At 55.3% G+C, this 15000-nt stretch overlaps 3 protein-coding genes across 3 annotated transcripts in view; 2 read left to right on the top strand and 1 right to left on the bottom strand.

Moving 5' to 3' along the window:
• The window catches only part of PTSG_04513 (uncharacterized protein), a 9372-nt gene extending 4532 nt beyond the window's left edge, over positions 1 to 4840 (top strand). Inside the window, exons 14-28 of the mRNA XM_004994552.1 lie at positions 140 to 204; positions 381 to 497; positions 667 to 808; positions 982 to 1071; positions 1355 to 1441; positions 1635 to 1713; positions 1890 to 1949; positions 2164 to 2393; positions 2600 to 2704; positions 2839 to 2925; positions 3153 to 3224; positions 3420 to 3539; positions 3726 to 3855; positions 4016 to 4139; positions 4361 to 4840. Coding sequence (XP_004994609.1) covers positions 140 to 204; positions 381 to 497; positions 667 to 808; positions 982 to 1071; positions 1355 to 1441; positions 1635 to 1713; positions 1890 to 1949; positions 2164 to 2393; positions 2600 to 2704; positions 2839 to 2925; positions 3153 to 3224; positions 3420 to 3539; positions 3726 to 3855; positions 4016 to 4139; positions 4361 to 4529 — 1677 coding nt within the window. The 3' untranslated portion in view covers positions 4530 to 4840. The remainder of the gene's footprint in view (positions 1 to 139; positions 205 to 380; positions 498 to 666; positions 809 to 981; positions 1072 to 1354; positions 1442 to 1634; positions 1714 to 1889; positions 1950 to 2163; positions 2394 to 2599; positions 2705 to 2838; positions 2926 to 3152; positions 3225 to 3419; positions 3540 to 3725; positions 3856 to 4015; positions 4140 to 4360) is intronic.
• PTSG_04512 (myosin IE) lies at positions 4777 to 14472 on the bottom strand. Its single transcript, XM_004994551.1, has 27 exons — positions 14167 to 14472; positions 13606 to 13744; positions 13303 to 13382; positions 13018 to 13112; positions 12639 to 12816; positions 12381 to 12434; positions 12034 to 12189; positions 11736 to 11831; positions 11446 to 11523; positions 11045 to 11191; positions 10757 to 10834; positions 10457 to 10533; positions 10201 to 10270; positions 9878 to 10027; positions 9590 to 9660; positions 9360 to 9419; positions 9057 to 9116; positions 8807 to 8900; positions 8429 to 8548; positions 8142 to 8283; positions 7626 to 7828; positions 7239 to 7347; positions 6819 to 7026; positions 6227 to 6519; positions 5860 to 6042; positions 5553 to 5711; positions 4777 to 5327 (listed from the first exon to the last, which is right to left on the bottom strand). Exons 1-27 carry the CDS (start codon positions 14167 to 14169, stop codon positions 5242 to 5244), a joined length of 3189 nt encoding a protein of 1062 aa, XP_004994608.1. The 5' UTR covers positions 14170 to 14472; the 3' UTR covers positions 4777 to 5241.
• Positions 14473 to 14576: 104 nt separating this feature from the next.
• Positions 14577 to 15000, top strand: part of PTSG_04511 (uncharacterized protein) — a 3341-nt gene continuing 2917 nt past the window's right edge. The window contains exon 1 of the mRNA XM_004994550.1: positions 14577 to 14807. Coding sequence (XP_004994607.1) covers positions 14636 to 14807 — 172 coding nt within the window. The 5' untranslated portion in view covers positions 14577 to 14635. The remainder of the gene's footprint in view (positions 14808 to 15000) is intronic.

Raw genomic sequence — 15000 nt, 5'->3', positions numbered from 1 at the left:
ACCCATGTCCTGCCGGCATCTTGCTCCATCTGTCCATCTCGCTTTGGCTCTTCCTCTCTTCCAATCTGCAGCCACAACAATGTTCACCCGCATTCTTTGTGACTTACTTGCTGGGGTACACACCTGTGCGTGTGTACAGCACTCTGCGCGCGCGTCAGCTGCGCGTGTGAACGTCCGCAAGAACCGATACGGCGATATTGTCGCGTATGTCGACCCATCATCGTGTTGTGGTCCCCATGCTACTCTGCTGATGTACACATGTTCATTGGCTTCCCATCTGTACTTGCAGAACTCCTTTCTACACTCAGGCAGATCCATCCAGCCATGCAGTCAGCCACTCACTTGCACACATGCACACATATGCACATGCACACACACAGGTATGATCACACGCGCGTGACTGTTGATGCGGCCATGAACGAAGCCAACTCGGATTACATCAACGCCAATTTCATCAGCGGCTACAAACGTCCCCGGGCCTACATTGCATGCCAAGGGTACGCCCATGCCAGCACGCACCACCGGACCACGCTGCTCTCGTTCGCAAGCTGCCTTGTGTCCTTGCGCTTACAGCGTGAACGCGTGTGTATTCATAGTGCTGCGTCTCATCCATTCCCTGCTGTTTGTGCCACGTGCGTGATTTGTACATTGCACGCACGTGAGCAGCCCGCTTCCCAACACGGCACGCGATTTCTGGCAGATGGTGTGGGAGCAGGACTCTGCGCTGATTGTGATGGTCGCGTGCCTGGTCGAGAAGAACCGCCCCAAGTGCTTCAAATATTGGCCCAGCCGACAGGACGGCGTTCAGGTTTGAGCGCTCACACATGCACACACAGGAGTTTCTGATGTGCTCGATTGCTTGCATGTGCGCATTGGGGGGGGGGGGGGTTGTTGCGGTGGCAGAACCTCGCTTGCTGACACCTGCCCTCGCTCCTCACACTCGCGCTGTGCCATCACTTGCACTGCCGCGTTTTGTTGCAGGTGTTTGGGCAAGTGCAAGTATCACTCACTGCCGAGTCTGTTGGGCGCGACTTCACTCGAAGAGAATTCAAGCTCAAGAACGACGAGAAGGTGCGTGCATTGTGTGCATGCATGCGCGTTTGTGTATGCATGCGTGTTTGTTTATGCATGCGTGTGTGCGTGCGTGTGTGTGTGTGTGTGTGTGTGCTTGTGTTGTACGTGTGTGTGTGCGTATGTGGGTGTTTGCGTGTGTGCGTATGTGGGTGTTTGCGTTGGTATTTTGGTGTGGATTGCATGGTGAGCGCTCTCGTCTTTCACCAACGGTTGGCTGCAATTCATATTGCACTGTCCAACTCGCTTGTCTGTGCACGTGTTTGCTTGGCCATCTGTGAAGACGCGGCGGGTGACCCAGCTGCAAATGACGTCGTGGCCGGACCACGGCGCCCCCTCCAACCCGGCCGCTTTTCTTAACCTCCACTCTGTACGTCGTAGTTGTATGTGTGTTTGTGTGTGTGTTCTCTGTGCGTTCACGCTCTGCGCGCGTGCGTGTACACGCAATCTCTAGGTGCATTCACGCTCCGTGCCACTCACTTGTTCCCGCTCTCTGCGCCCCTCACTTGTTCCCGCCCAATATTTATTCTCTTGCACCATGTCATGACTGTCACTTGTTTCAGACATTCAACGGCATGCTTCGGCGCCATCGCTCCCGCGGTCCCGCTGTCATTCACTGCAGCGCCGGCGTTGGCCGTTCTGGTGCGTGTTTTCCTCAACCTCCTCACTGATGTGCATCACAAGCGTAATCACGCCCACAAACACCCGCGTACAAGCACACACAAGCACACACATGCACACACACATGTACTTCGTGCGTGCTCGTTGCACATGGTCTCCTCACGTGGCATGTGCCATTGTTGTCGTGGCGCACGCAGGAACATTCATCTGCATGGACATCCTGTATGAGATGGCGCTTGACGGGAAAGAGCCGCTCAGTACGTGCACATGCTCATGCTCATGCTCTCCTTTTTGTTGTTTGCCTGCTAGAATGCGCGCTGTCTTTGCTGTCCACGATGTGTGGTGTGTCGATTGCTGGTGATTGACCAACCATCACACCACGTCTCCATATCCCTCTCCTCCCTTCTTCCCCTTTCTTAATCTCCTCTGGCCTGCCAACACCCCTCCCTCATTTCAACACCAATCTGGCAGACATTCGCCACGTGATTTCCCGCCTGCGCGAGCAGCGAAACTTCATGGTGCAGTCGGTGGATCAGTTTCGCTTCCTCTACTCCGCTGTGCGCGAAATGCTGACTGCCCTCATTGCCATGGCCCGCACGACCCACAAGCAACAGCAGCAGCAGCAGTTGAAAGCGATTCCTGAGGGGCGCAGCCGTGAACCCACCGACCAGGGAGATGAGGATGAGGATGACATGGACGAGGTGATGATGTTCGGGTCTTGTACTGTGTTTGTGCGCTCGTGCGACACAGCAGAGCGGTTTGTGCGCCATCACCCAGCCGACTTCACGCGTCTGTGCAGCCACTTGAAACAAGATACGCTCATTTGCAAACTCGTACTCACGCATATGTATGAGCACTCACACTCACGCATACATACATGCGCCATGCTTTGGCTGTTTCACAACAGGATTTGCGCGCGTCGCCGCTGGACGGCCGACCGCACAATCTCGATGCGATGACGGATCAGGAGCAGATGGAGCTCGCGGTCGCCCTCTCGCTCAGTGAACTGGAGGTTGAACACTTGTTCGTGCTTGTATGTGTATGTGTGTATGTGAGTGGCGCGCGCGTGCCCGTGTGCGAGTTCCTCTGATTAGCTGCCTTTGCGTTCCGTCACACCGCACTTTCCCTGGTCTTCAACCCGTTCAGGCGCCACCAAGTCACGACCAGCCGTCGTACAACTCTCAGCCCTTCCGCTCGCAGACCCTCTCGCTTCCCGTCACGTTTGACATGCAGGTAAGCGAGCGATGTGCACTTGCATGCTTGTGTGTGTGTGTGTGTGTGTGTGTATCGTTCAGTGTGTCTTCTCCCTTGATCACGTGGGTGTGTTCGGCCACAGAGAGACAGACGAACTGACAGCGTGAAAGGACATGGACATGTACGCACACAGAAAGAAACCGTACAGTAGCTGCACACACACGCACATTCTCACGCTGGCCCCTTGCTTCCCCCACCATCATCAGTACATTGGATCGCAGAAAGTTCTCAAGGCGACGGGATCATCGGTCATCACTGCCGCCCTCAAGACCGTTGTGGTGCGCTGCTGTCCATGCATCCATGCACCCGTTGTGCATTGCACCAACGCATGGAGATGCTCAGATGTGGTTTCTTGTGTCGGCTAAGCAAGCCCATTCACCCTCGATATGCAACGACTGTGTGTGTGTGTGTGTGTGTGTGTGTGTGTGTGTTGGATACTTACACGTGTGTCGCACGTGCTTGTGCGCGCTCAGGATCGGACAAGAATTTCGCGCAAGCTCAAGTTTACAGTTCAAGTTGACGGCATTGGGTTGAAGGAGGCAGACAAGAAGAAAGGCGCTCTGTACAGCATGTCTCTCATCTCATGCTTTCAGGTCTGTTCAAAGTGGCTTGCGCGTGTGGTGTCTCGCTTTCTTGCTTTTCTTGGGCCCCCACTTTTTCCTTCTTCCAAGTTCTCCTTCCTTGCTACCTCTCCTCGAAGCCTTTGTTGCTGTCTGCGCTGCCATCACGCGTGCGAGCTCCCTTACATGAACACCTGTGGGCGATTTGCTTGCTGCCAGTGCGGCATGCTCCCACAACAGCTGCAGGCGCGCCCCTGTGCGGTGAAGCAAACGGCTTACCTCGTGTTCATCTCCTACGCACCGCGAAAACATGTGCACGTCGCACATGTCTTCCTCGCGCCCTCCATTGGTATGTCTGATTGACCTCAACAAAGCGAAATCAACCACGTGGCGTGTGTGTGTGTGTGTGTGTGTGTGTGTGTGTGTGTGTGTGTGTGTGTGTGTGTGTGTGTGTGCGCCTATGCATGTGTTCGTCTCAGGCTTCATTCTCTTCCTGTGGTATCCTGCAGATGATGTGGATGAGGTGAACATGTACATTGCGCATGCAATGGAGGTTGCGCACGCGACTCGGCCTTCCTCGTCACCGCCAGCTCGCGCCCCTGCCAAAAGCAAGAACCCCTTTGCACACGCAAGGTGAGAACACCTCCATGCGAAGCCCTGATGTTCCCCACACTGCAACAACCACCGTCGTAGAGTTGTCCATCTGTCTGTCAAGGTGTGCGTGGGCGTGTGCGTGTGCGTCTCTCTCTCTCTCTCTCCCTCTGTCTCTCTCTGTCTGTCCTTTAGGGTGCGTTTGCGCACGTGCATGCTTGTTCAGTACCTTCACGTGTATTTTGATTTCGATTGGATCGCAGGGGCGCAAGTGCGGCGTCCTCGTCCACTAAGTCGCGACCAGCGCAGGGCAGGGTAGACGCCCAGATCGAGCACCAGACCGCCGACGAGCTGCTGGAGGACTTGGGTGATGATGATGATGACGACGACGACGACGATGTTGGTGGTCATGACCAGCGTGAGTGGGCATGATTCCGTTTGCATTCGTGGATGGCGCCAACACCCCTGCCTTGCGCTGCCTTGTTTTACCTTGTTTGCTCGCTCGCTTCATGCTTTTCATCCATCGCCTTCCCTGTCCTATGGGGGTTGAGCTTCACTCTCCTTTGCGTTCGTTTCACGACATGCAGTTGATTTCGTCTCTGCGCTTTGGGTGTTGCCCCTGCTGCTCCTCCCCAGTTCCCCATTGCTGCTGCTGCTTCCGTGTTATCATCGTGGTTGAGTTTTGCGCAGCTGTCTTCTTCTCGTGACTTGCGTTTATTCGAGCAGTGAACAAAAACAAGGGCTGAATCTCACACAAAAGTGTGCGGGCTGGCGATGGCGTGCGTATGTAAACTCAGGCGGAGCCGCTGTTGAAGAGGGGTGGGGCGGGGAGGTGGAGAGAGCAACACAAGCAGAATGGCACGGAATGTCCAAAGGAATGGCGCAGATACACAGCACTGGCAACAGCACAGCGTCAAGAAGAACAACATGCAACAGACAAACAGAAAATGAGGTCGTAGGGGAAAAAAAGCACAACAAGCAAGGGGCACGAAGCGAGACAAAAGTGGCGGTAACGGTGCATGTATCTGATCGTGGCAAGGCCTTTGCACAACAATCACCACCATCAGCCCCATGCATGCTGTAGGTGCTTGTGCTGTGGCATGACTGGGGGAGTTGGGGGGGGGGGCAAAACAGATGCTGCATTTTATGCCTCGGAGAGCTCCTCCACGTAGTTGCCCGGGAACAGGCCCTCCTTTCCACGCAGGCGTCCCTGCCACCAGCCAGAAGGATCTACGTCCCAAAGCAACCGTGGGTTGTTCTGTGAGCAAGCGCATCCGCCAGCCTTCACACACACACACACACACACATACACACACACAGTCTCTCACTCTCACTCTCACTCACACTCACACAATTTCTCTCTCTCTCTCTCTCACACACACACACATTCACACACACACATTTTTCTCTCTCTCACATTCACAAACTTTCACAAACGTCCACACACGCACACACCTTTGCGGACGATGGAGACAGTTTCGTTGAAGCGGATGGTGAGCTCGTCTGCGTCCTGCGCGTCGTAATCGTACAGCACCCGCGCCTGTGGCAGTTTCGGCTTTGGTGGTGGCGGCTTGCGCCGGCCCTTGCCCGGTGGTGGTGGCGCCTTCTTCTTGACTGCAACGTTGTGTCAATTAAACACGACAGACGCAACAAAAGGCATCATGAGTGGGTGGCGAGACACATTGACAAGAACGGACGAGACGGTACGTTCGGCTCGAGCAAGTTGTGCAAATAACGCATACGTTCCTTCCACTCAACTCACCCTTGCGTTGGGCCTGAGCTTGCACTGGTTGTTGGTAAGCCTGCTGTGGTTGCTGCTGCTGCTGCTGGTAGTTGTACTGCTGCTGCTGTGGTTGGCGCTGCTGCATGGGCGCCCGTTGCTGTTGCGGCTGGCGCATGTGCGACACACCGCCGCCGCGACCGGCAAAGTGGTGCGACCCGGGAGCTGCAAGACGCAAGCAAATGAAGTTGCCGAGAGGAGGTACGGGTTGCCAGCATCAGCATATGGGTGAGCCATGTACGACAACGACAGGGAATTTCACACAGGCAAGAACACAACCCCAAGAACACACACGCACGCACACGCACGCACACGCACGCACACAGACACACACTCATGCGCGACACACTTGAGTCTGCGGGGAGACCGCGGGGAGAGTAGACGAGGAGCTTCTTGCCACTCGGCTTCACCAGCCAGTGCTGGCCTTCCATAAACTCAATCTCGCGCGAGCCACCGCCGCCCCAGCCCTCCTTCTTCAGCTGGAAGGTGAGCCGGTCGCTGAAGTGCGTCTGCAGCTTCCGCCCAGTCGCAGCCTCGTACTTCTCGGCGAGCAGGGTCAGGAACTCTGTCTTGAACACCATCTCCATGGGCGTGTCGTACTCGGACGGCACGTGCAGAATCACAAAATCGTCCTGCTTGGTGCTGTTGAGAGGAGGAGAAGGAGGAGGAGGAGGAGGAGGAGGAGGAGGAGGAGGAGGAGGAGGAGGAGGAGGAGGAGCAGTTTTAAAATATAGGGCGAAATGTGGAAAGGAAGTGATGCAATGCTGTCGCCGGAAGGGTGCATGGATGATGACGATGATGATGGGCACAAAGTACCACACAACACACACAAAAAGTCAAAAGCTGACGGTTGACACCACGCGTACTTGAAACAAACAAGCATATTCACACACACACACACACACACACACACACACACACACACACACACACACACACACCTGAGGGAGACGCTGCCGATGTTTGTCATTTCGATGTGGCGCTTGACAACCTCGAGCACCTCGCCCTTGTTCGGGCCCTTCTTCTGCTTCTCGCGGCCAATGATGTAGATGGCCTTGGCCGTCAGCAGCAGGTCGCGCTTCTGCGGGCGGAACCGGCGGTCGTACTTGACAACCGTGTACGCAAACTCAACGCGCTCCTTCTTGCCAACTGTGCAACCAAGGGTTTGCGGCGGCAGGGGGGGGGGAGGGAACAAAGTGATAAAGTGAGGAAATGTGAGCGTCAGGCAAAGGTCAACCACCTGGGCAACAACAGTGATATTGTGATTGGAGGGGACGCATACATGCATACACATGCGCACACACACGCACGTATACACACTATCACACACAATCACACAGGTCACCAATCATCGCACGTACCGAGGGCGCGAAGTGACGGGTTGTCGCCGTAGCCAATGTAATCGCCAACAAAGTTGCGGTTGATGGTGCCATACCGCCGCTGCTTCTTGTGCATCAGGATGTCAGACGCCTGTCGTGCCACGTGTTGGAAGGAATGCATGGGATGTGTTAAGGTGAAAACAGTGCTAGGCAAGAGGAACTGGGTGTTTGCAGTGCACAGGGATGACCGACACTCAGGCACGAAATGCCTGCTTGCAATGGCGATTGATACTTGTGACACATCAACACAGACACACACACAGACAGACAGGCACACACATACACAGAGGCACACACAGAGGCACAGAGGCACACACACAGGCAGGCACACAGACACACACACACACGAAACAAGGGCACGCGAGCGACCTTCTGCTTGAGCTCCTCGTAGTACTGCTGGGCCTTCCAGCGGCGGTAGGTCGTCTGGATCTTGCGCGCATACGCGTCAAACTTGCGCTCGCGAACCTCCTCCAGCAGGAACAGCGACTCGGGGTTCTTGATGAAGACCTTGGACACACCGAGCTGCCACTGGTCACGGTCCATCGCAACAGAGTCCATCAGGTGGTGGATGCCTGCAATGACGGTGATGGTGATGGTGATGGGGCGTGGGAGCAGGTTTAGGCGTGTGTCGTGCATGCGGAGTCGTGTGTGTGTGTGTGTGTGTGTCGTGCATGAGGAGTCGTGTGTGTGCGTGCGTGTGTGTGTGTGTGTGTGTGTGTGTGTGTGTGTGTGTGTGCGTGCTTGAAGATGACATCCAGGTTGCGTGGGCGTGTGATCGTGGTGGTTGTGCAACAGTGTGCCTGTGCAGTGAAAGTGCTGATCACAGCAAAGAGGGCAAGTCATGCATCATACATCAAGCATTATATCAAGCATCACATCACGCACCTTGCTTCGGGTCGCCGTGCCAGCGCGGGAACGTCTCCTTTGTGAGGATGGCGTAGCGGGTGAGGAACTTCTCAAACTCGCGACGGTACGCGAACCCGGCGCGGCGCACGCGAATGTTCTCCTGCAGACCCAGGTACCGCACCTGGTGACCGTGGTTGAGGTGGTGGTGGATAGACGTGTGAGTGTTGGGGAGAGCAGCGTCTGTGCGCAGCCAATGGGGGAGACATCAGGGGGTGAAGGAAGAGCGTGTAAACCAGGAGCAACAAGTGTGGTAGCGTGAGATGTACCTGATGAAGGCAGCGGCTGCGGTCCCAGTCGTGGGCTTTCTTCGTCTCGTTCGGCTTGATGCAGCGAATGTAATGCGGTGCACACTGCATCAGCTTGTCAACCAGCAGGTTTGCTTGTGTCTGTATCGTTGCAGATTCAGCAAACACGCGTTGACGGACAATGTGAGAGAAGTGGGAAACAGCCACATGGGAAGGACAGGGCACACACGAGTGTGTCGCGAGTCTCCTTGGTTATTGACAACCCAACACATGCACCCCACTCACGCAACAATAACAAGACGACGGACCACACCCACACCCACACAAACCCACACAAACCCACACACACACACACACACACACACACACACACACACACACACACACACACAAGCGCACCCTGATCTTTCCGCCAGCGGTGGCCTGCTTCTTCTTGCGCCCGTGCTTGTCCGTCGGGTTTGGATCGTCGGGGAACAGCGCAACAATGAAACCACTACACATGGGCACAGGATGCATGTTCGTCAGAACGTGCTTTGTCGGGCATGCACATGAGCACATGCACACAAATGTGTGTATGTCTGCGCTTTCATCAAACAGCATGGCCATAACGCGCGTGTGGGTGATTGTTGCAAGGGTGTCAGTGACTCACTCCGTGGAGGACTGGATGAGCTGTAGGAGATCCGGCAGGATGAAGTCGCGGTTGCGCTCGCTGATGTCATCATCATCATCATCATCATTATCATCATCATCATATCACAAACAGATGTAGGCGTACACGATGTGAGCAGCTGCAAAACGAAACGAGAATCGTAGGTGCTGCGTGGGCGATGACGCGCGCACAAACACACACACACACATACATACATACACTCAAGGACGTATTTGCACACGCTCAAGCAAATGCACAAGCACGGTGACGCACACACACATGTGCGGGCACGCAGGCGCTTACCAGAAGCCGTGCTGCTCTCGTCCATGCTCGTGCGCGAGCGGGGCGGTTTCGCCGGTGAAGCTGTGGAGATGTCATCACGCGACATGAGGAGTTGGAGTGAGTGCTGGGAGATGGGCGAAAGAGGGTGGTCAAGTTGCCACGCACGCCAACAAGAACAACAACAACAACAGCAGCACCAGCACCAGCACCACATGGTGACAAGCAATGTGACGAAAGGGTGCGGGTGAGACCTGTTGAAGTGCTGGTGGGTTCCGACGGCACCGATGAGCTTCTCCAGCAGCTTCGAGTCGGCGCCATCCGTCTGCACACCAGAAGAGTCAGCAGTGGGGAGAGGATGCAACGGGTTGTTGAGTAAAGGAAGATCGGGATGAGGGAGAAAGGGAGGCTTGCGGTGCTCTTGCAGGGTGCTTTGAGAGCCAACGAGCTAAGCACGAGACATGCGCTCGTGCCGAGGACATGTGCACACACGCAAGCATCTGCATGCGCACAAAACCAAACACGTCTGCAGGAAGGGGTACCTGGGCGTGGAGGGTAGCGCAAACATCGTCAAGGACACACATGATGCCTGGTGGACGCTTCTCTTCAACGAGATCGCACACAATCTTGTTGTTGAAGAACTCAATTGGCTTCCACGAAATGCCCTCGCGCACATACTCCTCTTGCTCCGCCTGCAGTCACACCGAACACGTGCGTGTGCGCGTGTGTGCGTGTGTGTGTGTGTTTGTGTGTGAGTTCACGCGCACGTGATGCGATGGATTTGAATGGAATCGATGGAAGCAGGAGGATGCCGTAGGTGGATGACACATGCGCTTGTGACATGTACGTGCGCGGCGCCCGGCACCTTGAGTGTGAGCTCGATGAAGATTTGCTGCAGCTTCTCGTTGACAAAGTTGATGCAAAACTGCTCAAATCTGTTGGCGGGTGCCAAGCAACCGCAGACAGAGAGCAGAGGTGAGGTGGAAGCAGCGGCAAGGCGAACGCATGCGATGCAAAGTCAGCAAACAGCAACAGAACGCACGAATGAAACAGATGAACGTCGAGAACACGCATGCACGTGGAGCGAGCACAAACTCCCCGATGCCAACAAGTGCACGCACCCATTGTTGTTGAAGATCTCAAAGCCGTAAATGTCCAGCACGCCAATGCTGAGCTCCACCTTCTCCTTGGCCATTGCCTGCAAGCATGCAGCAAACAAGACGCGTTGTACGTGCGAGATGAGGTCATGAATGGAATCACCACAGTGAAAGGCATCGTGCTTGGTTATTGCGTTTTGTTTGGGTGCAGCTGGACTTCCAAGCCTGCTCTTGCTACAGCAAGCACGAATCAACTATGCGGTTGCCTGCAGGCACGCAGCATGGCGCCCAAACATGTTCCCGCATGCGTCAAATTGAACGTACGGCGTTGACGGAGTTGACGAGGTAGTCGAAGAGGCGGGCGTACAGCGCCTTTGCAAGCGCATCGCGCGTGTACGCAGCCTGATGCAAGCATGGCCACGAGCACGGCGGCAAAGTTGGTGTTAGAGCACGGACACGTGGTGTCGACGGAAACGAAGTGAGCGCGGGCAGAGCGAGCCGGAGTACTTGCCGCCTTGCACACGCGCAACACAGCCCACAACATACAGGTCTCGTGCCTTCTTCCTCCCCCTTCCTCTCTTGCGCCGCTGTGCGCTCAGAAGCCTCTCGTACCTGTTCGACGGTGAGGGTGACGGTTGTGGTTTCTGTCTTGCCGCCCCACCTGCTCTCCATGATGCGGGTGAGGAGCTTGGCCTTGAGCAGGCCGACGTCCACGCCGAGGAGATAGGCCGGGAACTCAAGGAAGCTGTCGTCCGCCACCTGGGGGCACACACACACACACACACGCACACGCGCGCATACGTGGAGGCGGTGAGAATGCAACAAGACAGTCGCAAACAGTGCAACGCCAAAGGAGAAACGAAACAAAACGGAAAGCATGTGTGTTGCAATCATACAGTGTGTGTTGGAAGCGTCTGCAACTACGTTGCGATCACACACACACACACACACACACACACACACACACACACACACACACACACACACACACAGCGGTACGCCCCCTGCAGTACCTGGGCGTAGTTTCCGCTCTCAACAAAGGTGATGTTGCCGAGGTGCAGGATGGACGCGACGACCTTCAGCACCTCCCACTGCACACCGGAACATCCACAGTCAGGGAGGGGAGGAGGGGAAGGGAGCGAAACAACAGAATACAGCAAATTCCCAGTGAGACAAGCACACATCACACAGCACCGTAAGCGCGCGCACACAAACACACACACACACACATCAAACACGGTGGTGCACTCTCTCGCGTACAGCAAGCAACCATGTGCGTGTACATGACCAGGTGACCACGTACCTGGTAGTCGTCGGAGATGTTCATGACAGCCATGGCGCGCTGCGTCTCGTTGAAGTCGGCCACGTCGTCGATGCCGGGCACCCGGTCGCACCCAGACTGAGGTGTGCACACAGGCATGGGTGGAGTTGGAAGCGCAACAGCTGTGAGCTCGCATTGATTGATACAACCCAGGCACGCACACACTAACACACACATGTACGCACGCACACACTAACACACACATGCGCGTACACACACACACACACAAGCACGTACAACAGCACGAGCGTCGCCAGCGACCAGTGCTGAGGAAGCGGACCTGGTTGAGGTAGTTGTAGTAGTCTGGGGAGCTGATGCCGAGGTTTTGGCGATGGTGCTCCGAGGCGCCGGCACACAGCTGGTAGAAGATGTGGAAGTTGCGTTCCTCCGGGTTTTGCGACACAACGCGCGACTTCTCAAGCAGGAAGTTGGAGATCTGTGTGCGTGCGTGTGTGCGTGTGTATGCGTGTGTGTTCATTGTAAGTGCGTGTGTTCATTGTGAGCGGTGTTGGGCTTGGAAAAGACGATGATGCTGGAGGCTGTGTACAGCGGTTGCACAGCCGACAAAGCAGTTGCAGGCGGAGAGCGAGCAGTGCCAGCACGAGCATGCATATGAGTCGCCCACACCTTGCCGCCATCGGGCTGGCCTGCGCGGCTGAACTGGATCTCAATGTACTTGCCCTGCAAGCACACGCGCATGCACAAGGCAGACATCCATGAGCAGAGGGAACAGGGGCCTCGCAGACAACAGCTGAAGCTCGAACACCGAAACAATAAGAATCAAACACGCAAACATATAAACACGCACAAACACACCAACAAACGCACACACACACATACACGGGCGCACAAGCGCAGGATATCAGTGTTTGTTTGTGGACGTACAAAGCGGGAGGAGTTGTTGTTGCGGACGGTCTTTGCGTTGCCAAACGCCTCGAGGAGCGGGTTCGACTCGAGAATGACGTCTTTCACCCGCTGGATATCGGCGCCGCCGCCAGAGACCTTGGCAAGGTACCCCATGATGAACTTGGCCGCAACCGTCTTGCCCGCGCCACTCTCGCCACTGCCCCAAAGCCATACGTTTGTGGTACGATGAGTGAGTGAGTGTGCGCGCGCGCGCGCGCGTGTGTGTGTGTGTGTTGGTTTATGTGAGCGGGCGGGCGCAAGCACAGGATCCAAAGCAATAAATGCCATGCGCGCCTTGTATTTGGAAAGCAAGGGCAAAGACATAGCCCGTGCACACGGGTGGATTCAACGTACGCACCTGATGATGACGCATTGGTTCTCGCTGTCAATGAGCATGTTTCTGTAGCAGTCATCCGTCAGCGCGTACACGTGCGGCGGGTTCTCGTAGATGGCCTGTGGGCAGGGTCAATGGGGACCGCAGGGCATGGCGAATGAATGGTGAGTGGCTGGCTATATGGTCGGTGGCTGCGACAGAAAGACAACGATCGGGGACAGAGGGGGATGCACTGCCACCTGCAAGGAAACATAGTGCGTTTGCGTACAGCCAGCGAGGTTGCAACAGTTTGTGGTATCAACAACTTACGGCGCCTTGGTACATTTCAACCTCCTTGTCCGTGAAGTAAGGCATCTGCTTGAATGGGTTGACGGAGATGAGCACAGGGCCTGCCGTGGGAAACGCGTGCAGCGTACAGGGAAAGGGGCGAGGGATTGCGGATGGAGTGAGTTGCACGGACAGAAGACTGTCATTGAAAGAACAACACCAGCAGGTCAGCGAGGAGATGACTTGGCCATCCACCACAAGGGCTTGGTTACCCATGGCGATGGATGGTGACAAAGAACAATGTCGCAGAGACATGCACAACACAACAAATGGTGCTGTACGCACCGATGTAAGTGTAGATGAGGTCGTCCATGTAGCGCTTCTTGAGGTTGTCACAGATGGCGTCTTCGTTGATCTTGGAGATAAGGACCATGTCCTCGACGCCAGAGCTGGCCTGTTTCGTCTTGCTTTGCCAGTGGGGTGGCTACACGCACGCAAAGAAGGGGGGGCATGCATGTTTATGCGGTGGCGTGTGTGTAGAGTTGCTCACATGAGCATACCGTTGGTGATTTTCGTGTTCGTGTGTGTGTGTGTGTGTGTGTGTGTGTGTGTGTGTGTGTGTGTGTGTGTGTGTGTGTGTGTGTGTGTGTGTGTGTGTTGTTGTTGTTGTTTGTTTTGTTTGTTGTTTGGATGCGTGCATGTAGGAGCGACGGGAACCACACAAGGACAGGCATTGACGTGCACACGCACAAAGACAACCAAACAACTCACAACAAACTCGTACACAAACGACACACCTCTGTGTGTGTGTGTGTGCACGTCAACAGCCACAACGGTGAGCGACGCATAAATACAGACACGTACACACACGCACACACGCGCGCACACACACACGAGCAGCCTTACCATGGCTGGTTGTTGTTTGGGTGCTTAAACTCCCGACGCTGGGGTTGGTGTTGGACTTGCTTCTGTGTGCTTTGCTTTGCTTGGCTTGGTTTGCAGGGAAAGTCAGCCAGCACTTGGCTGTTGTTGGTAGCTAATTCCAGCGGCGAAGGACAGTCCCCTTTCTTGACAGGAAGGAAGGGAGCACAATGACAAACAACAACAACAACACAGACGCGCTGCGTGTGGTTTGTGTGGTTGTGTGTGTGGATTGCTCGCAGACGCGTGTGTGAGAGTGAGTAGCGGCGAACAAAAAAAAAAAAACAAACCACAACAACAGCTTGGACCCACGAAGAAGTCAGAGTAAAAATTAGGAGGTCGTTGGTTCAAGTCCTCGTGATGACATGAAATGTCCCGTGTCTTTTTTTTTATGTCTCTGCGTTGTTGCACTCCACGGCTGGCACCAAGAAGCAAGCAAGCAAAGCAAGCGACGATGGTGGAGATTGACAGGACACGGCTGCTGACGAGCCTGATGGCTGCTGGGCTGTCATCCATCATGTTCTACTTGCTGATGCGGGTGCTGTACAAGCAGATGGACCCCTCGCACAAGCGATCCCAGGAAGCGAAACAAGCAGCCAACAAAGCCCTCAGGCGCCTGAAATCAAGTGTGTTGTGTGTGCGTGTGCGTGTGTGTGTGTGTGCGTGTGTTGTGTTGTGTGTGTGTGTGTGTGCGCGCGCGCGCGTGTGTGTGTGCGTGTGTGTTGTGTGTGCGTGTACGTGTGTGTGTGCGTGTGTTGTGTTGTGTGTGTGTGTGCGCGCGCGTGTGTTGTGTGTGTGTGTGTGTGTGTGTGTGTGTGT

Source organism: Salpingoeca rosetta, assembly GCF_000188695.1.
Source record: "Salpingoeca rosetta unplaced genomic scaffold supercont1.10, whole genome shotgun sequence".
NCBI lineage: Eukaryota > Choanoflagellata > Craspedida > Salpingoecidae > Salpingoeca > Salpingoeca rosetta.
The sequence above is the reverse complement of the archived record's forward strand: the minus strand, read 5'-3'. Positions and strand labels throughout refer to the sequence as shown.